This window comes from Suricata suricatta, chromosome 17, assembly GCF_006229205.1.
Source record: "Suricata suricatta isolate VVHF042 chromosome 17, meerkat_22Aug2017_6uvM2_HiC, whole genome shotgun sequence".
Taxonomy (NCBI): Eukaryota; Metazoa; Chordata; class Mammalia; order Carnivora; family Herpestidae; genus Suricata; species Suricata suricatta.
The window spans coordinates 33,317,667-33,338,837 of NC_043716.1; the positions used below are offsets into that span (position 1 = coordinate 33,317,667).

Sequence of the window (21,171 nt, forward strand, 5' to 3'; positions counted from 1 at the left end):
AACTCTGGGAGCCGGGTCCTGGAGCCCACTTGCAGAGGAGCTCTGGCCCAGAGTGGGGATTTTGGACAGAAAACCATTCGGGGTTGTGAGTCTGAGCAGAGAACACTTTTATTTCCAGGGGCCACCTCTTGTCCACTTCATACAGCTCTGAGCACGGGGGTGAGGGTTAAAGTCCAGAGGCAAAAAGTGGCTCAAGGAAGCCAGCTTGTCTGACATGAGGAGGGGCAGAGCCAAGCTGCCAAGGACAGATTCTGGTCTCTAGGGCAGGACGGTCCCATGAGCATGATCCCCCTGGGACTGGGACACGTCCCTTGGGCCAACTGAAGTGGGAGGATGTCAGGGAGCCAAGCCCCATGGGGTCTCATTCTCCTGGCCTCATATTGCTCATACTTGGTGATGACACTTGGGAAAGACCTGACTCCAGGAAGTGTGACCCCAAAAGTCTGGGCCAAGGAAGATCAGAGGCGGGGATTGTGACAGGTGACGTTATCCTGTCACCTGATTCATTCCTTGTCCTGCTACCAACTTGCTCTCCGGCTCAGCATCCCACATATCCCCTTCCAGGTGTGTTTCCCCTTCCTCCTGTTGGGTGGCTCCCGGAACCGGGAGGAGGGGGATCTGAGGCCGGTGGGACATTGGGAGACCCAGGTCGTGACCTGACCTCATCAAGATCTGACACAAAGGCCTAAAAGCTCTTTATTGACTTGTGCGTTAATCCATTTTCCCAGAAAGGCACCTTGCACACGTGAGTCAGATACAAAGATGCAAAGTCTCTTCGATGTTCTTTATAGGTCTGAGCTCGTCAGCTAGGACCATGAGGTCAGTCACTAGGGTGTCCAGCAGCCCGTAGACCTGGAAGAATGGGACAAAACCACAGGCCGGGGTTTGCTCTGTGGACGGCACCTACACAAGGGAGCAACCGGCATCCTACGAGAGGCATGTCTACACCAGCACAGAGCAGCTGGGGAAGGGGTAAAATCAAACTTGGGGAGATTTCGTAGAACTGTCATTTTTGCAGAGAGCTTTATTTTTCAGACCAGTCTGGGGAAGTCATCTGGCACTAGCCCCTTGGACCCATGGGGGCCCTGGAGCCTGGGGTGGGTGAAGGAGCAATTCCAAGGAATAGTGGTGTGGTCCCATTCTACCCTGGCCACTGTGGGCTAAGAGCCTTCCTGTGAGATCACAGATCCACAGACCGAAATTGTCTCCAGCACCAGGCCTCCAGTGGGTCTGGACCACATGAGCCTTGGCAAGCTGATTCATTATTTCATAGAGCCCTATGATTTCTCTCTAAATCCCGTCAACCTGCAGAAATCACAGTGATGTCGCCAGCGGCAAATGGAACTTCTGATCAAATGAGATCCGGAGCGTTACCACAATGTATGTGATGCAATCCTGGCCACCTAGCCGTCCACACCCGAGGAGGATTTGTCCTCGACACAGGGATAATTGGATGTGGCTTCGCGGACCTCTGCTCCCAGATAACAAAGCACAGGACACAACACCTGGGTGAATCTCTAAGGATTTACGGCTCAAGAGTACACCATTATGCTCAGGTCATGATCTCATGGTTTGTGAGACCCAGCCCCACTTTGGGCTGTGCATTGACAGCGAGGAGTCTGCCTGCGATTCTCTCTCTCCCCTTTTCTCTCTGCCCCTCCCCTACTCGTGCAGGTGCCCTCTCTCTCAAAATAAATCAACGTTAAAAAAGAAGAATATTCCATTAAGAAGTCTCCAGAGTGCTTCATAACCCTCGCCCCTGCTGGAAATTCACCCTGCACAGTGCTCCCCCCGTCTGCCATGACACACCCCACGCAGAGAGGAAGTGTGGGTGGCAGAAAGGAAGGGCCTTCTGCTCTGCTCCCCTAGTCTGTTTTCCAAACTACAGCCACAGTGACCTTCTAAAGCCTAAGTCACACCACATCACTCCTCCATTCAAAACCCTGTGACTTCTCATTTCACTCAGAAGAACCCCAAGGCCACGCAATGGACTACAAAACCCCATACACCCTCAGACCTGCTCCCTCTTGGTGACCTCTGTCCTCCCGGCCACTCCCTCCCTTGCCTTAACTGCAAGGATGTACACATGGCCGCCCCTCACCTCCCTTTAGGTCTGTTTCATGCCCCAGGGAGGCTTGCCTGCTCCCACCCAGGCCTGCCCCACCCCCTGCCCTGGTCACAGCTGGTCACCGAATGTGGCAGGCGTGTCCCTCACACACGAGGATGCCCTTGCATGGGCGGCTCTGCTTCCATCTTCCACCACCACCGACATGCCAGGCGTTTATCGCTCGAGGAATGAACAGGATGAATGAGGGAGGGGAGCACGGCACCCAGAGCAGGTGTGAGTGAGGGGAGCGCTGGGCATGGGGCTGTGCCCTCACCTCCGTGTGCAGCCTCTGGGTGTATTTCTCCATGACCAGGGGATCTATGGGCTCCTGAGAGGCCGTGGTGCCGTCAGGGGCAGTGTCCTCCAAAGTAAGCCTGTCCCGACTTGAAGATTTCATCAGTTTCTTGTCATCCTTTGCTTTGGGCTTCTTGCTGTTTACACGGTCCTGCTTGGAGAGATGGAGACTCGCACAGCCTTCAGGAGCCCCCCGGGGGCAGGTCCAGGGCTTTCTCAAGAGCAGCTCACTGGGAGGGCCAGGGCCTGGCGCCGGAGTGACCACCTGCCTGCTGCAGCCCCTCAGCTGCCTCCCCAGCCCTGCCCGAGGCCCCCCACGATGTCCCAGCATGCCTCTTTCCCGGACAACTTGGCCAGTTTCCTGTCCTCTTTCTCTCTCATTCCCAGCTGCTTCTTCTCCTGGGCTGCCCCTTTCCGGTCTTCCTTCCCGAACTTCCCGACAGTCGCTTTCACTTCTGCGACGACAGGAGGGGACTTGCGTTCTAAGGGAGGTGAGTGGAAGACAGCGTGACCTGGCCCCGAGAACCCCATGGGCCAAGGCTCCCAAGCCACTGGTGCTCAGAGACAGGAGCAGGACTGGTTCAGGCACGTGGCCTTGTGGAGCGGGACTGTAGGCCAGGGGCGACCTCGGCCTCTGCCGCATCTATGGCATGGGGAAGTCACCGGACCTCTCCAGGGCTCCGCCTGTGAAACCGGGGGACTGAGCTAAGGTGCTCACTCAGGTCGCTACTGGAGCCCAAATCCTGGCAGCATTTAGAAGGGTAGCAGGGCCAATGTGGATCAACCCGACGGAGATTGCCACCAGAAGGGTGCAAATGGCCGAGGCGGCCAGCTGGGCGGAGGGGTAGGGAGGCTGCACAGTGCATGGCTGCAGTCTGACCTTGCTCTTCCAAAAGCTCCAAATAGACGGTCTCCTTCTCCGGCAGGCCCAGCAGAGCCCTCAGCCACAGGGAATGGCTCACCAGGCCGTCAATCACATCCCGCCAGAGCTGCAGACTAGAGAGCAAGGCATCCTGGAGAGAGCTGTCACCCCATGTCTGTCTTTGAATGGGCAGGGGGGTGTCCTCCCCTCCTGGGATCCCCGTGCCAAGGGCCAGCATGGAGGGGCCATGCCCTGTCTAGCCAAGCAGCCTCACCAGGACCCGTGCCAGTGCTCAGATGGGGCTCTGGCTCCCTTCCGGCGGCAGCTGGGAAAGAGTGGCCTGGGACTAGGATTCGGTCACTCTGGGCTCCGGCTTGAGACTGTGGCTAGACTAGGGTGCGGTCCTGTGGGAGTGGGGTGAGGGAGGGGACTTTTGCGAGGTTTCCTGAGGGCCCCGCTGAAGGTGCGGATGCATAACCAAGTAAGGTCCAAACATGAAGTGAGGCTTTTTGTGGCCTGAGCTCCTCTTCTCACTGCCCTCTGGTTTCCCCTCGGCCCATTCCTCTGCTCATTGAGAAGGAACCAGGAGAGGGGCGGGGAAGGAGAGGCCAGCTGCTTCCTCTGCTCAGAAGAGCAGCTGGTGCCCAAGGGGGCTGCTGCAGCTGGCTGGAGCGTCCGCAGCCCCTCTGTGCAACGGAGGACTGCGTGCGCAGAACCGCAGGCCGTCAGACGCCACCTCGTGGGGGCCAGGAGACACCTACCACATCTGGTGCAGGAAGTCAGACTGCAGGGGCCTCTGCTCCTGGCACAGCTCCAGGGCTGCTCTGTTCAGCCTGATCAAGGCATCCTCCCTCTGGCTCTCCTCAGGGAGTGTCATCACTGCCTGGCAGGGGTGTAGGTCACGTGAGCGGCCATTCCGCCCATTACACCAAGGGTCCCTGTGTCCTCTAGTGATGGGCCTTGTGCAGTGGGGACAGAAAGCCATGGTGGGACCTCCCCCAGAAATATGTAGCCATGAACTGCTTCTCCAACATGTGCCTAGGTCAGAGAGGGAACCCCTCCTACTCTGTGGTGGCCTGGGCACCCAGGACAAAATGAGATGACTCAGGACACTGCTTTCTCTGGGCCTTCAGAAGAGTTTGTTTCTTCACCCACGGGGGGCAAAGGGCCCTTCCTCAGTGCACTGGTACCTCTACCAGGGCCGCCCTCCTACCAACCCCTTCAGAGCAGGGGCAGCACCTTTCTGAAGTCCTCCAAAGAGAGGCTCCACTCAGATGGGGGAAGGCCATCCAGCTCACAGGGGCTCTTCGCACTCCCCAGGTCTGGGTTCTCCTCCACCAGGATCTCCTCCATAATGCTCTTCCACTGAGAATTCGGAGCCCCTGCTCCAGGCTTCCGGGACCCTAAAGCATCTCGGGAGTCCCTGAAGGCCTCGCTCTCCTGCTGGGACACCTGGGATTCTGAGACCGGCCTCTTAGAGAGCGCAGAGGGCTCCACGTTCACGGACACTTTCTCCAAGCAGGCAGCCCAGGCCTGGGAGATGGGGAGCTCTTCCGCACGGGGCCCCGCCTCCTCGGCCTTCGGGGGCGGGGCCAAGTACTGGCGCCACATGCTGTGTAGGTTTTGCACTACTTGGTGCTGGTAATGCAGCTGCAGCTAAGGCAAAGGGAAGACCCGTGTAGGGGAGGCCAGGTCGTGAGGCACCCGTAGCCCCAGCGAGCCTGCTCCTGTTTCCCTGTTCCCTCAAGGGCATTGGTGGGGGACTGTAGGGAGGAAGCCAGCAGGAGCCCTCCCTCCGGTGCCATCACATCCCCTTCGGCCTGCACATTCCCAACATAAAGCTTGTGTTCGCATTTGCAATTCCAAGTAAGATCGGGTTTCAATGAAGGAGTTTGTGAAGCTCTGTCCTGACCAAGCATCTGCTGAGCTGCTAAGTTATCTTGGGCAAATGACTTCACCGCCCTGGGCCTCAGTTTCCTCACTGTAAAGCCACGATGTAAATGGTACCCCCCATCACAGGGCTGTGTGGTGAGGAGAAAGGGAGTTACTCAGGGAAGATTCTGGAAAGGGTCTTGGGCTTGTGTGGGGGGCTGGTGCTGGGCCTGTACCTGAGGGTTCCTGTGGTAGAACAAGTCCTCCTCAGTGAGATAGGCATCCACGGGGGACCGTGCACGCTCTGGGGTCAGGATCCCACTCAGTAGCTCCCACAGCACGCTCTCCACGACGGTGACCGCCTCGTGGGCAGCCAGCTTGTCCTGGGGACGGGAAGGTGGGACAAGATGGTGGCTCAGCCTTTCCGTAACCACGCTGCGCCCTCGAGGGGAGCCAGAGCCCTCAGGACTCCGTGCCTGCCTAGGGGTTGAGCTCTTTCCATCTGTCTGTCCCTCTCATACAGACGTACACTCCTGTTTCCGAACTCAAAACCCCCTCGGTGTCTCCCAACATCCACGGTCCCTACAGTTCGCTGAAAGCATGTAGAGGGTAAGCCAGGCCCAGAGAAGCTGCTGCCTTGTGGGGGCCAGAAGGTCCCACAGTCAGCATTTCTCCCAGATCAGGAAGAAGGGCCACATGGTCTGGGCCCTGCTGGGAACATGGCGTGGCCCCACTGTTCGTGTCAAAGAAACAGCGGAGGGGCATCTCGTGTGAGAGGTAGGTCCCACAGTCGGCAAGCCAAACAGACGTGACATTTATCAAAAATACCTGTGTTCGCCGCGGCTGAGCCCTGCCTAAAGTAGTTGGCTTATATTTGGGGGCCACGGTTAAAAAAAAAAAAGGCACCGCTTTCTATAGAAAGCCGGGAAGCACAGGATCAGCCAAGCGGGTTCTGGAACGGAGTGAGGGCTGAGCTGGCAGCCTCCCAGCGCCCAGCTCACTCTCCCTCCCAGAGACAGCCCCACTGGGTAAGTCGTCCTCTCTGGTTCTGAAGGCTCACCAGCTAAGTCCAACCCCACTGGCCAGCATCAGTACTTCAAGGAGGTCAGCTTGCCTCCAGGCAGGGTGGGGCACAAAGCCGGTCTCCCCCACCCCATCTTTCACATCACAAAGACCTGGGGAGTGTTTGTCTCCAAAAACAGCTGTCTGTCGGTGAAAAATGCACCTCTTAGGCTGGGAGAAATAAGAGCCCTGCAGGCAGTGCCAGGAAGACCAGGGGAACCTATCTGGTGTCTACGGGAAGAAGGGGAGGGAACCCAACCAACATCCTGGGTTACCTTCAGTAACTTCCTCTCTTCCCGAAAAATGTCCTGAGTCAGAGAGACTGCGTGGAGATTGACCTGCAGGAGCGCGCCTCCTAACAGGGTGGGGTGGGTTCCAAACTCCCAGCATTCCCTGAACATGCCAGCATTCAGAGACTTGAAGAAGAAGGTGAAGGTTTTCGTCTCTCCAGGCAGAATCACACCTGAGAGGGACAGAGGCAGAGGTTTTCCCCACCCAGGAACTAGCGGAGCCCCAAGCCTGCCTGTATTCACTGTGCGCCCTAAGCCTTTGCAGCCAGTTCACTAGGCCCCAGGCAGGATGGTGACTGGAACCAAGGGTTTTCCTGGGAATTGGGACTTTTGACTTCCTGTGCAAAAACTGGCCAAGTACCAGGCAAACAGGGATGGGGGAGAGGGGGGTCCTAGCCTCAGGCCCGAGCATATAGGTAACTGAACCCCCTAGAAAGTTTCTGCTCCCTGGTGAGTGAGTCTCTCTGTGTTCTCGAGTTCCATCGTTCCCCCAGCAGACCTGAACAGTTAGGATAGGACATGATTCGCAGAAGAAAAGGAAGGGAGGAGGCGGCGGAGAGGGGCTCAAAACTCAAGGAACCTGAGCTAAACTTTGGCTCCTCACAGACCACCGACCATCAGAAGGGAGCCCGAGATAGGGGGGCGAGGTACCTTCTCGGTTGTTAAAGTAAAAGCGCTGCATCCTGTTTCTCTTCAGGTCTTGGAAGGAGTCCAGCTGTGAGAGTCTCCGCCAGTCATACCGAATGGCCACGGTGCCATTGTTGACCACGGTCAGTTCCGAAGATGTCTTCTCCCTTTCTAGAGTTTCGAAGGTCAAGCGAACAGCAATTCCAACAGGCTTCTGGGGGAGGAGATGTATGAGAAACGTCTTTGAGGGAGGTTCTGGCCGAGGGTGACCGATTCATCCCTGTTGGCGAGGGACTGTTTGGGTTTGGCCCTCCAGGGCCTGGCTGCTCTCAGGGTGCTATCCCCATACTCCGACCATGGCTGCCTCTGAGGCCACTGTCCACGGCAAAAAGAAGGAAGAGAAAACAGATTTTGCCTCTGAGGAACAGTTCTGCTCCTTTAGAACCTTCTCGAAGGTTCGAGAAGTTTCGCTTATTTACCCGCCCCGGGGTGGGGGGGTTGGTACAAGCTGCGTGGCTTGTGACAGTCTCTTTTTTTACAGTCTTGTGATTTCACTCCAGCTTAAGTTAGTGGTGCTGTTACCATTTTCAGACGTGCTGAATGCACGACCAGATAAAAATGCAAATAGGTGATTGTAGGGGCTCCTCGTGACTGTGCCTGAGGGAGGCCCTTCCCGCAGGGAGGTGAGGGTGAAGGTGGGTTTACCTTGTCCCCTGGATTGCTGCCTCTGATCCAGCAAGCTGGCTTCCCACAGAAAAGCAGGGAAGGGCCAAGAACGGGCATGGGGGCCATGTCAGGGTAACTGACCACTAAGTCTCTGTAAGAAAAACCAAGGGCTTATTTTTTCCGAGACTACTGCAGTCTTGCCATGTACAGCCCACAGAAACGGCTGCCAGGCCTGAAGAGATGCCCAGCTCTGCCCTCCGATGGAGCATCATTGGCTCCACTTGGGTTCAGCTTTGTCCTGCTCTCTTCCTGCAGGTGGGCACATCCTGGACACTCTTCGCGCACAGCCTCTGGGCACGCGCAGCACTTCCCAGCAAAGGAATGTCTGGGAAATCCCCATTAGGGGCTGGTTGCTGGAAGGGAGCAGATGGTCACAGAAAAGCTGGTGCAGGTGTTGGAAAGGGGCCCACGGAGCGGCTGGGTGGAGGCCTCAGCCAGATTTCAGGGCGGGGAGTCTGCCCTTTTCTATTGTGGGTGCTCGTCCCGCAACCTCTCTCCCTAGGGCCCAGTCCGACTCACGAGAGCACCGTGTCTTCAGAGGAACTTTCCTGGCTCCTATTAAACAATGAATAGTCTTCCACAGTGACAGTTGAGAAAGGCTGCCCTCGGCCCACCACCTCCAGGCCATCGATATCCTCAGAGAGACCAAGAAAGGGACAGTTAGCTGGCTGAAGACAGGCCCACCATGAAGGGTTCCAGACACAGAGGGGCGCTGACCTGCTGGCTGAAATCCAGCTCTGCCATGAGGCTCTGCAGCTCTTTGCGTCGGTAGATCAGGAACAGACTCCGGTCCCAGGTGTAGCGGTACCAAGCATCCTCCTGGGCCGGCAGGCCTAGAGCGGCAGGGTCCAGAGACCCTCAGCACAGTCTGGTGTGGTGGCCTCCCCGCCCCCATCCCCGCACTGGCAGGGCTCTGAGAGCACCTGGCCCGGGAAAAGGGAAAATACAGCCTCCCTGGGCTGCTGGACTCTGGCCTCCGTACCTACCGCATCCCCAGCCCTGGAGGCCCACAAAACCAGCTGGCAAACCCGCAAACCTTCCGATTATAATAACAATAGCAGCTGCGTTTGACTGTCTTAAAGACCGGCCCAAGACTCTCAAATACATGTCCTGTGTCATTTAACATTCTCATGTCCCGCGGTGCTTTATAGCATAGCATATATTATATAGCATATAGCATAGGGGAAATGGAAGGACCAGAGAGGTTAAGTAACTCACTGGAGCTCACAAACCCAACACAGCTGGGGTCTGAACCCAGGCAGCCCAGCAGCCTTTAGAGCAGCGCAGTCACATAGAAATACCATGCACACCACACATGCAAACCACCAGTGTAACCTCAGAGCTCCTAGACGCTACACTGAAAAAGGTAAAAACGGGTGAAATTGACTTTAGTAACCTCGCTCCACCCAATAAGTCAAAAATAGTATCATTTCAATATGTAAGCAATATAAGCATGATTGGTAACACATATCTAATGTTTTATATTTTATAGTAGGAGTAACCTTCGAAACCCAGTGTGTTGCTGACACTTGGAGCGCACTCGAGTTCACGCGAGCCATGTCCTGGGTGCACGATGACCCCAATGGCCATGGGGGCCGTGTAGACAGAGCTGTCCTACGGTCCACGCTCCAGCTCGCCTCCCCATCACTGTCTTAGTTAGCAGGGAGACTGGACCTCCATCCCAGGCCGCTCTCACTCCAAGGCCACGCTGTCCCCCGGCCCCGGCCCGTCCCACACTGCTGGCTTCCACCCCGTTCCCCAACCCAAACCTGTCTCTTCCTGGATGCAGCGAGGCTTCCTGATGCGAGTGATGGGTTCCAGGAGGCCACGCTGAGCTTTCGTCGTCGTGATTACCAGACCCGTCATTTCGTCTCCCAGGTATTCCAGTCGACTCCAGAACCCACTGGTCTCCTCACAGCTCTGGCAAGGAAGGACACATGAGTCAGGCCACCTGGACATTTCGGAGAGAGGCTGGTGGAGGTGGGGGGGGGAGTCCCGGGGTGACAAGAGTGCCACAGGCTTCGGATGCTCCCTCTGGGGGATTTGCTGCTGCCCTGAGAGCAGGGAAGAAGCACCGGTTTTGTTCTCAGAATGCCCCGCTACAGCCCCAGACGGACGGTGCGGGCCGACACAGGCCACTGCATGGACGAACCAGAAACTGGAGCGGTGCCTGGGTCATCAGAAAGTGGGAGCCTCAGCTTTTAGGAGGCAACACTGAGCCTGTTCTAGTAACTCAGTACCTGTGTTATCTTTCTCCTCAAGCTGATTACCACTGACCACCACAGGCTGAGTAACTTAGCTCACCAGGCCCTGAATGCCGGTAACAGAACCCATAATGAGATGTAGAAAAGACCCTGAGGGCTTAATGATGCCTTTCGAACAAGCAGATTTTTTTTTTTTTTTGGCTCCTGACTTGTGCAACCAGAGGCAGCCGTCCCTGTGTCCAGACTGCCTCCTCCCAGAGCACCTGGCGACTCTGCCCTCACCTTCCCATCATGCTGAGTCGGAAGTGCTCGGTCAATGAGCTCCCGCTCTTCCTGGATCTGCCTGTAGGTCTCCCCCGTGTGCATGAGCAGCTCGCCCACCGGCTTCTGCAGGCGTTCTAGATGGGGTGAGCCAAGAATGCAGCCCTCCATCGAGTCAGAGCAAACGGGCCCTCTCACCGTGCACGGGCCAGGCTCGTCTCTGGGGGGCTGATTTCAGGCCCCGCTGACCGCAGGAAGCCCTCAGGAGCGGACGGCACCCATGTGACCAGCCTGAACCCGGGCTCTGGCCCGGGGGAGGGACAGAAAAGCACAGCAGCGGAGCCTTGACGGTGGGTGAGGGAGGTGAGGGAGGCATGGCAGGAGCCCTGTCCACTTTGCTCACCACTCAGGGCTTCCTGCTGCTTCTTCCGCAAGGCTAGGTGGCGCTGCCAGTTTCGGAGAAAGTTGTGCTGAGGAGGTGGGGCCCAGGGATGGGGCTTCTCCTTCTCTTCTTTTGGGGTTTTCTGCTTTGGCTCTTCTTTCGCTGAGATGAGGGTCACCAGACAGGGAGGGGTATGTATGAGCTCAGCCAGCTAAAAAGGACACCGAGAGGGACGCCTGGGTGGCTCAGTTGGGCAAGCATCCCACTCTTTGATCTCAGCTCAGGTCACAATCTCATGCTCGGTCAAGAGATCGAGCCCCGCGTCGGGCTGGCGCTGAGTGTAGAGCCTGCTTAAGACTCTCTTGCCCTTTGCAGCCACGTGGGTGGAGCTTGAATGTGTTCTGCTGAGAGAAATGGGCCAGTCGGAGAAAGGCAAACACCACAGGATTTCACTCATGTGTGCGGTTCGGGAAACAAAACGCATGAACATATGGGAGGAGGGAGAAAAAAAAAACAAAGAAAGGGAACTGAACCATGAGAAACTCTGCAAGATGGAGAACAAACTCGAGGGTTGATGGGGGGGATGGGCTAGATGGGGGATGGGTACTAAGGAGGGCACCTGTTAGGATGAGCAGCGGGTGTCGCACATAGGTGACGAATCACCAAATTCTACTGCTAAAACCAATAATGTACTGTATGTCAGCTAACTAGAATGTAAATAAAGTTTTTTTGGGGAAAAAAAGTCTCCCTCTCCCTCTGCCCTTTCCCCCTCCTCCTAGAAAGAGATAAATAAACAAATAAGTAAGTAAGAAGTACACAGAGAGCACGTGGAGGGTGGCAAGGAGGCAGTGAGCCGGGCTGAGGAGAGACGTCTTCAGGCCTAACCTCCTGCCCTCCCCCAACCCTGCTCAGAGTCCCTCCTCTCCTGGACCCCAGGGTAGTAAGGGACAGAAGGAGGGGGCCTTGGAAGCCCATGTCAGTTCACTCTCTCCTGGAGGGGAACCTTTACTCTGAGACTCTGGTTAGCAGCTCTTAGTGTAATCTGTCCTCACGAGTGATGCTGATGGGGGGGAGGGGACACACCTTCACCTGCAGGGTGACAGAGCCGTTTTTATAGGACCCCGGGCCCCTTAGCACCAGACTGATCCTAGGTGTTTTGCCTACAACCAGGGAAGCAAAGGAAGTGAGAGAGGGTGGAGCACCACAGGACAGGAAAGTCAGACACACAGACGTGCCGCGCAGCCCTGGGAGCTGCCGGGAGCCACGGTCCTCCACCCTGTGGAGGGGAGAGGAGAGCAGGCCAGCCTTTGGAGAAGGGAAAATGAGGCCGGGGCACAGGGGAGTGAAGGGCAGCGAAGGAGTCTGAGCCCCGAGCCCGAACGCCTCTCAGGCATCGCACTTGCTTCGGGGTCCCTTGCACCTCTGTATCCTTACAGTGACTTCAGCTGAACTAGCTTAAGGTGGCTTCGCTATTTCCACGAGGGAGGTTCGCTATCACTTCAGATTCTGGGGCCCAGAGACTGAACTGTCTCTCTGGGACCCCGCTCCTGCTTGGCTGTGCCAGGTGGTGAAGACCGAGATGACTTGGCTGACTTCTCTCGTCCCAGCAGCTCTGTTCACACAAACCTGGGTGTTCCCTTGAGCGGCTGCAATCCTCTTAAAGTCCTGGAGAGTCCCCAAGATGTGGTGAGGCAGAATCTGGTCACAGCCCTGGAAACTGTCACCCGGGCCTGGGGGGAAGGGCAGGGGAGAGAGCAGCTCCTATCAACGACTGGGGTGGGGGTGGGGGTTACTTTCTGATGGCAAGTCCGCTTTCCCTCAGGGCCTCTCCATGCATGCAAGACTGGTGAGGCTAGGGTCAAGACGGGGCATACCAGAGTAGTCCAGGGGCTTGGTGGCTGCATCTGGGGTCGCGGGATGTGCTACGAAGTGACAGACCTTCTTATGATCCTTGGGTTTGAGTTTACGGATGAAAAACTTCTGGGTGACGACAGGTCTATCTTGGGTCTCAATAAAGCGAGGAATGTGTTGCTAAAAAAAACCCCCCCACAAAACAAAAGAGGAGAATTCCACTTGAGATCAGGAGGAGGAAAATGCCACCCATCTCCTCTGTCCTAATTCTGGTGGAATTCCTGAAGGCTGACAAATCTGTTTCCCCAGCTCTGGCCATATGTTCTCTCGAGGAAATGCCTATGAAACAGACTTACGACTTAGTAATGTCCTGGAGGAAAAAACAATTACAAAACATCTAATGCCTCCAGACAGTTCAGGTGAGAAGTGGTTGTCTCTTCCAGGTAAAGCGTAGGGTTAGGGTTTAGCGCCTTCATCCACCTCTCTAACATGCTGCTCAAAATCAATTTTCCTTCTGGGAAATGGGGATCATAGACACTGGCCTCCAAGGGAAGCAAGACACCTCAACATCTCATTTCTCTGGGGCTCTAGCTCAATCTTAGAAACAAACAACATAGTAAAATTCCTTTAGATGCAGAAGTCAGGGCGCCTGGGTGGCTGAGTCGGTTAAGTGTCCGATTCTGGATTTCGGCTCAGGGCAGGATCTCACAGTTCATGAGTTTGAGCCGCGAACTGGGCTCTACACTGAACAGTGTGGAGACTGCTTGGGATTCTTGCTCTCTGTTCCTCCCCTGCTTGTGTGCACGCGCGCTCTCTCAAAATAAATAAATAAATAAATAAATAAATAAATAAATAAATTAGAGGGGCGCCTGGATGACACAGTCAGTTAAGCATCAGACTTTGTCTTAGATCACCATCCCACGGTTCGTGGGTTTGAGCCCCACATCGGGCTCTGTGCTGACAGCTCATAGCCTGGAGTCTGCTTCAGATTCTGTGTCTTCCTTGCCCTCTGACCCTCCCCTGCTTGCATTCTGTCTCTCTCTCTCAAAAATAAATCTTAAAAAAAATAGATGCAAAAGTGAAAAGATTTGTGCTCAACTTCTCCATGGAATTGGACGCTCCCTCTTAGTAGGGAGGTGCTAGAAAGACAGCGGACACGGTTGATGTTCTAGACCACCCAGAACCCAGTCTAGTTCCTGCAGCGAAGGGATCCCTGCACTTTATTCTTACCTTCTTCAAGTCTTCCTTCTTGATGGCTAAGGCCAGGATGTCACCCCCTTGGAGGACACTGCTAACAGGCTCAGGCTCTTCCTGAACAGGGGGTGTGGTCTGTTCAGGTAACTTTGCCCGTTTCCTTTCTGAAGAGAAGCAGAAAAGTACAAGTGCTGAGATAGATGTGTATTTCTAATATACAACGTATATTACAACACAGCTGTATAACATATCCTAACGTATAGTATCTCTGTTAGATTTCATGGTGAGAGGCAGAGCTCTCGGCACCTGCACAGACAGCAGAGCCTGCCAAGGTGGCTCGAGTTCCCTCCTGAAGGTCCCCCTGCCTGTCCCCCCCTCACGGCCTATTACAGGGACTGAGACTTCCGAGTGGAGACCAGAAGATACCCCATTCTGAGCTGTGCTGCATATAAGCTGAAAAACTTTGGGCACACACATCGCTTCCCCTCTCCTGGTCTCCTTTTTGTAAAAAGAGAAAGCTGGACTAAATCAGCGGTTCCCAAATATTAGGCAGATCTCTGCCTGACGATCTTCTCGGGAGTTTTACACATACAGCTTCCTGGTTACTGCGTGGAGCCAGGGCCGGGGTGAAACCGTATATATATTTTTTAAACTCCCTAGGTGGTGTTTTTTTAAAGGTAATCTTTTTTTCAATTTAACGTTTTTTTTTTTTTTTGATGTTTATTTTTGAGAGAGACAGAGTGTGAGCAGGGGAAGGGCACGGAGAGGAGACACAGAATCTGAAGCAGACTCCAGGCACTGAACTGTCAGCACAGAGCCCAACATGGGGCTCAAACTCACAAACCGTGAGATCATGACCTGAGCCGAAGTCAGATGCCCAACTGATTGAGCCCCTTCCCTAGGTGGCTCTCATGTATGGGGGTTTGGGACAACAGGACTAGATGCTTTCTCAGCCTTCCCCCATTCCTGGCACTGGTGTGCTCTTCTAGGTGAAGGTGTCTGGTTTTTTTTTTCTTTTTAAACGTTATTTTATTTATTTTAAAATAAATTTTTTAATTTATTTTTTGAGAGAGAGAGACAGTGTGAACAAGGGAGGGTCAGAGAGGGAGGGAGACACAGAATCCGAAGCAGCCTCCAGGCTCTGAGCTAGCTGTCAGCACAAAGCCTGATTCGGGGCTCAAACCCATGAACTGCTAGATCATGACCTGAGCCGAAGTCAGACGCTTAACCGACTGAGCCACCCAGGTGCCCCTAAATGTTTATTATTTTATATTGAGAGAGAGAGAGAGAGAGAGAGAGAGAGAGAGAGACAGCGCTTGTGTGAGAGCAGGGTAGGGGCAGAGAGAGAGAGAGAATCCCAAGCAGGCTCTACACTGTCAGTGCAAAGCCTGACTCGGGGCTCGATCCCACAAACTGTGAGATCATGACCTGAGTTGAATGCTTAACTGCCTAAGCCGCCCAAGTACCCCGGCTTAGGTTTCTTAAGACACTGTCTAAAATGCAGATGCTCTGGGGAAAGCAGAACATTCCCCCTGGAGTATGTATTTCATATTCTTTCATTTAATAAATACTTTTAGCCAGGCATCTTCTAGCTAGGCTCTGTGGATATATGGCAGAGTCCCGGGCCTCAGAGAGCACAAGCCCATGCGAGACAAGGCTGTCAAACAAGGTCACTGGACTGGGGTCACCATGGAAGCATCCAGGGGGACCCCAGCCCAGTGTGCAGGGCAGTCTGGGAGGGCTTCCGGGGGAGGTGATGCTTAAACCGAGAGCTAAAGATGACAGAAGTTAGACAGGGAAAGGCCCTGGGGAACAGGCATTGCAAAGGAAAGAGGCCTAGAGGCAAGGGAACAGTGTGTGCATGGGGAACTCATAGCACATTTTTTAAATAGCTGGAGTGCATCAAGGCGGGGCGGGGAGGGGCTGGTAGGAAGCAGTGCCCGGAGAGGGGAGCGGGCGCATGCCAGGAAGAGCTTAGTGAGCTGTGTAAAGGACTTCAGTCTTTAACTGTGGGCCACTGCATAGCAAGGAATGGATTAGCGCGTGCAAGGGTGAAGATGGGACTGGTTAGGAGTCTACTGGGGGGATGAAGGGGTTGACAAAAGAGGCTCATGGGACTGGGGAAAGTGGAGAGGTCTGAGCCTATGTCCCTTAAGGTGCCCGGCCCTGAGCACTCAGGGGACAGAGCGAGCCATTCTCCAGTGAGGACGCACTTGCTGCACACATCAGGAGATGTTTAATCATCTTCCTTCCACAGAGGTGAGTTCATGGGTTTCAAATGCATCTCGTTTCTCTGGCTTGGGCCCTCCTGCCTGCTGCCTCCTAGGTTAGAATGGTTTGATGTAAGGCCCGATGCACGAATTATCATGATGACCTAAGTCCTGACTTCAGGGACTTTGAAAGAAAGCTTGGATTTGTCCACTGCTACTCAGAGTAATTTTTAAGGGGCAATAACACTAAACCATCAAGGCAGGTATTCTGATTGTCAGAATCAAGTGGTTTTTTAATTAAAAATTTTTAAACATTATGTTTATTTATTGAGAGAGAGAGAGAGAGACAGAGTGTGAGTGGGGGAGGGGCAGAGAGGGAGACACAGAATCCGAAGCAGGCTCCAGGCTCTGAGCTGTCAGCACAGAGCCCGATGAGGGGCTTGAACTCATGAGTATGAGACCATGACCTGAGCCAAAGTCAGACTCTCAACCGACTGAGCCACCCAGATGCCCCTAAAATCAAGTGTTTTTAGGAGATGTCCACATAGTAGCCAAAACTCCCAAATCAGAATAGTTCCACAAGAATTCTAAATCCAGCCTATCACTCAGATTCTGTCTCCTCAGCAACTAGGTCAGCAGAAACCCAGGTGTATCTGTCAGTTAAACCACATGGCGCTGTGTGTGTGTGCGTGCGCGCGCACACACACACACACACACACACACACACACACAGCTGAACAGCTGGACCCTGAGTTCTGGTCCCATCCACCACTGTGTGTAGAGATGCGGACTTAGGTTATAATGTCCACTTCCTCTCTCCCTCCTTTACAAACGCAGCAAAGTTGCTGGTAGCCCAAGAGAGAATGGGCAAGAGCTGAATGTCTGCTTTTATATTTTGGAATTTGGGGCGCCTGGCTGGCTCGTTGACAGAGCATGTGACTCTTGATCTCGGGGGTCATGAGTTTGAGCCCCACACTGGGTGTAGACATTACTTAAACAAAGACTTTAAATAAATAAATAAATAAATATTTCAGAATTATTTCTATTTTTCAGGACATTTGCTTCCTTCGTCTGTCACCTAGGCTGGCTCCACATCTTCCCAAGGGATTAAACATCTCCTGATGTGTGCTTTTTACTGGTGGGCGTATAATTACCATCTGCAAATTTATAAGCCTTCAACCTTGCTAAAGATTTCCAAAGTATTGAAACTCAGGTCTGAGGTCTTTCTGAGGTTATCTCGGATACAGTTCAATATGTGCTCTGTTGCTGCATAAGGTCAGGGAGGGGTGTGTTCTAGTTAATAAAGCATTTGATATATACATTTTAAATTTCAACTCAGGGAGCCTGGGTGGCTCAGTCAATTAAGTGGCCAACCTCGGGTCAGGTCATGATCTCACAGTTCATGAGTTAGAGCCCCACGTCGGGCTCTGTGCTGACAGCTTGGAGCCCAGAGCCTGCTTCAGATTCTGTGTCTCCCTCTTTCGCTACTCCTTCCCCACTCATGCTCTGCCTCTCTCTGTCTCAAAAATAAATAAACATTTAATAAATAAATAAATAAATGTCAACTCATCGTAGCAGATATTGACCAAGCAACTTCTTTGCCCTATAAACTACAGAGAAGATGGTGGAAAAGGTTAAGAAACTGAAAACTATGGCTGACATACACACCCCAGCAGAACATAAGGGCTTAGTCAGTGGCACAGACAATGTGTTTGGTTACTCATCAAAGAAGGAACAGATGGACATGGCTCATGTGGTTTCAAGGCTGTAAAGAAAGGTTCAGGAGAGTAGCACAGGGGTCAGAGACAGCTTCCCAGGCTAAGTTAGGCCTTGAAGGAGTGGAAGGCTTTGCCCAGGCAGAGCAGCAAATAGGAGTGCTCCAGGTGATGTCACAGAACGAAGGTGGGAGCGGGGCGGAGTCTGGTGTGGTGACACAGAAGGCTCGTTGGGGAGGGGGCGGTGATGTTGGGGATTCGAGAAAAACCAGAGTGTGACAGCTTTGTAAAGTTCAGGCTGATGCATCTGTCTTCCTGCTGGCAGGAAGGAGGATTGGTCCAGGAGGGTGAGTTGGTGAAGCCGCATTTCAGAGCGATACATCCAATGAGGGTAAGCCAGGTGAATGGGGATGGAGGGCGGAATCTGGAAACCCATGCTGAATGGGGCTTCTGTCTAGCATTTTCCCTTGATCCCTGCAGCTGCAAGGGGCTCAGAGGCCAGTCAGGTGACACATCTCTTCAAGAGCCAGGCCAGGCAGCTGGAAGCAAGGTGCTCAGGCCAGGTGGAGCGGGGGCCAAGGGAGAGGCTGTCCCTACCATGCCTGAGCTTTAACTGATCAGGGAGGGGCTTCTGGTACTGCTGGGAGTCTTCCTAGTTTCTTTTCATTTTTTGTTTTTAATGTTGTATTTATTTTTGAGAGAGAAAGAGGGACAGCATGAGCAGGGGAGAGTCAGAGAGAGAGAGACACAGAATCTGAAGACAGGCTCCAGGCTCTGAGTTAGCTGTCAGCACAGAGCCCGACGCAAGGCTTGAACCCATGAACAGTGAAATCATGACCTGAGCCAAAGTTGGACACTCAACTGACTGAGCCACCCAGGCGCCCCAGTGTCTTCCTGGTTTCTTAACATGAGCAGAGAGAGACCTGGGAGTCCAAAAGGGCTCACGTCTCTAACCAGGTTGAGTCCCGGTATTTGCTTGCCTTTTTCCTTATAATTCAGAGACCTTGAAGAAACGCCGCATGAGATTACATGTGTTGATTAGCTGTATTGTATTGGGGGTGGGAACTATTGTCCTACTAGGTTACATACGTCCCCTGAGATATTTAGGGGGATAAAAAGGAATCTTGCGTGCTAAACACTGGTTTGTTTCCTCCTCGTCCTGGTGCGTGTTCTCAACTGGAGGGCTCTTGAGCAAACTGAATTTTCCCTTCTTTAAAATAAATACGCAGTGATAAATCTTGCCTTGATTTGTTTACCGCAGAAAGTTAAAATCTGATAAGATCCAGAAAGTAGGTGTACAGGAGGCAGTAGCTAGGAAAGCCCTTGACTGCCCTTGGGAAAGGGGCCCCACTATTGCTCTCTCTTTCTCTATCGTTAACAACTAGATCATGAAACAACACCTCAATCCAGCCGTCATCTGACTTTTATACCTTGAAGAGCGACTAAAGCCAGTCGGACTGAGAAAGCAGGCCTCCCAGGGGCCCCTGCTGACCGCAGACCTGCCCTTCCTCTCACAGTCACTACTTACCTGAGGCTGGCTCTGGGTCTCCCCAAGGCCTGCAAGAGCATGCCCAGGCTTTCTGACCCAGCACGGAAAGCCCTTGCTTGGTGTGCCCCCTGCCTGCTTGTGCAGCCCTCCTGTGGCTCCCTTCCCACTCCTCCACGCTCACCACTTCTGTCCTGGCCACCACGCTCATCTACATTTTCAGTTCCATGCCTCAGCTCATGCCATTCCTTGCTCCCTAGACCCGGAGAAGAAAACTGCCTTTTGGGGGGGCTGTGCAGTGTCAGCCACAGATGTCACCTGCTTCAGAACACCCCCCCAAATTCTAGCATCTAAGACCTGGGTCAGGTGCTCTGAGCCCCCTTAACCGTATCACAGCATTGATCTTTATCTGGTTCTCTTCTGCCAGTTCACTAGATTCTGAGTTTCTCGTGGTCTGGGATCACACAGTTAATACTGACACTGCTGTTGTCCAGCATGGTGCCTGCACACAGCAGGCCCCCAATAAATGGCAACAGCAAAAGATGATGGAAGAGGGGGTGCGTTGCAAATGGGAACGTGTTCAGGGGGTCAGTCCGCTGTCAGACACACCGGGACTCTCTCACCTGCAACCAGAGGGTAGCTGAGGAGGCCAGGGAGCAGTCAGGTCTGTGACTGTCTCCAGATTACACAAATGGGACACGTGTCATCCAGCCAGAAAGCGTGCACGGGAGGTAGAACTGGCCGGGTTAGCCATTTTGCCTGGGTTTTTCCAGCAGGCCTTTTAGGTAACACCCTCCAAAGAATCTCCTCAAATTGTTGGTTTCACAGCCCCAACATGTGTGTTGCATTCTTTCTGGAATTTCTTTTCTCAAGGACTCCTGTTCCCCGCCCTGCTGAAACTCTTTCCTGACTCTTCTGCATCTCATCCAGTGGAGGAGTCCCACCCTAAGACATGGTTAGAGGTAGAAGTCCCCTATGCCTTCCTGCCCAATGTCATCTCCCCAACAATGGATCCCCAAGGCTTCTGGCAGTCCCCTACCTCCTAGTCCCTATCCCCAAGACCCTGAGCACCGGGTCCTCCTCCCTTAGGGCGTCGCTGCTTTGTACATCATCCCTGAGGTATGGGGTACGCCTTGTTCCATACCCCATTCCCCCATGATCTTTACCTCCATCCTGGTGTCACCCCCGTTCTCCAGGCCCCGTGTCGTGAATCCCATCCAAGAACCCCAGCCCCTGTCGGGTTCTCCTGAGCTCCCAAGGCAGCCAGCGCCAACCTTTAATAATTTCTGCGGCCTCCAAGAATCTGCTTGAGGGTACTCTGAGGCGGGAATCCTTCTTGACAGACTTCATGGTGAGGCCCAGGTTGTGAACGCGACCCTGCGCCGCGGGGACCTGAGATAACGAGGCTGTGCGGCACCCTCCCGAGACCCCGCGCGCGAGCGCGCCCGCCAGCCAGCGGCCGCCAATGCGTCCATAGCAACCAGGGCCCCGCGCGGGGGCGCGCACCCACCGATCAACTTGGGCGGGGACTGCTTGGTCGCCACCTTTTTCATCTGGCCACGCCTACACGCCCGCCGCGGGGCCTCTCCTCCCGCGAGTCGACTCGAGAACAGCGCCCCGCCAGGAGTGTGACGTCACAGGGACGGCGGCGAGCGCCGTGACGTCAGTGACCCGCGGGGGCGGGGTGAGGCCCCGCAGAGATGGGGCAGGTGAGAAGGGGGGACTCTCCCTGGCTGCCGCGGCCGCAGGACTTTTTTTTCCGTGCCTCCAGACGGCAGCCACGGTTACTTTCATGCCCTGCCGAACCCTCCTGCATGGCTTCCGGTGGGTTTCAGTGACCTGGTGGCCCCTGCCCGCGCTCCTGTGACCCGCACCCCCCCCCCCACGCTCGTTACCGGCCCTCCATTGCTTCCCAAACATTCCAGTCTTTTACCCCGACTTGGGCCCTTCTCTTCCGGCTGGTTTCAGTCCTCTGCCCTTAACCCCTCAATCTAAAGTAGCCCCTTTGTCATTCCAACTTTATTTATT

General features: G+C 54.2%; 1 protein-coding gene and 1 long non-coding RNA gene across 2 annotated transcripts; one reads left to right on the forward strand and one right to left on the reverse strand.

The window, feature by feature from the left end:
- Nucleotides 1–673: 673 nt before the first annotated feature.
- MYCBPAP (MYCBP associated protein) lies at nt 674–20,750 on the reverse strand. Its single transcript, XM_029928020.1, has 19 exons — nt 20,654–20,750; nt 13,769–13,896; nt 12,562–12,718; nt 12,314–12,417; nt 10,709–10,898; nt 10,327–10,442; nt 9,610–9,760; nt 8,558–8,673; nt 8,360–8,475; nt 7,820–7,931; nt 7,139–7,328; nt 6,473–6,660; nt 5,372–5,518; nt 4,503–4,919; nt 4,025–4,146; nt 3,282–3,397; nt 2,735–2,883; nt 2,382–2,552; nt 674–852 (listed from the first exon to the last, which is right to left on the reverse strand). The coding sequence occupies exons 1-19, from the start codon at nt 20,694–20,696 to the stop codon at nt 751–753; spliced, it is 2,835 nt and encodes a 944-aa protein (XP_029783880.1). The 5' UTR covers nt 20,697–20,750; the 3' UTR covers nt 674–750.
- Nucleotides 6,368–7,535, forward strand: LOC115282169. Its single transcript, XR_003904535.1, has 2 exons — nt 6,368–6,626; nt 7,185–7,535. It is a non-coding gene; the product is annotated as an uncharacterized LOC115282169 (long non-coding RNA).
- Nucleotides 20,751–21,171: the final 421 nt, after the last annotated feature.

Excerpts from the sequence above, each read along its gene's own strand:
- MYCBPAP (XM_029928020.1), bottom strand. The coding sequence starts at position 20,696 with ATGAAAAAGGTGGCGACCAAGCAGTCCCCGCCCAAGTTGATCG. Across the intron at positions 10,443-10,708 it reads GCAGCAGGAAGCCCTGAGTG|AACGCCTGCAGAAGCCGGTG; the intron begins GTGAGCAAAGTG and ends CACCCCATCTAG. Across the intron at positions 2,884-3,281 it reads GGAGCTTTTGGAAGAGCAAG|AACGCAAGTCCCCTCCTGTC; the intron begins GTCAGACTGCAG and ends CACCTCCCTTAG.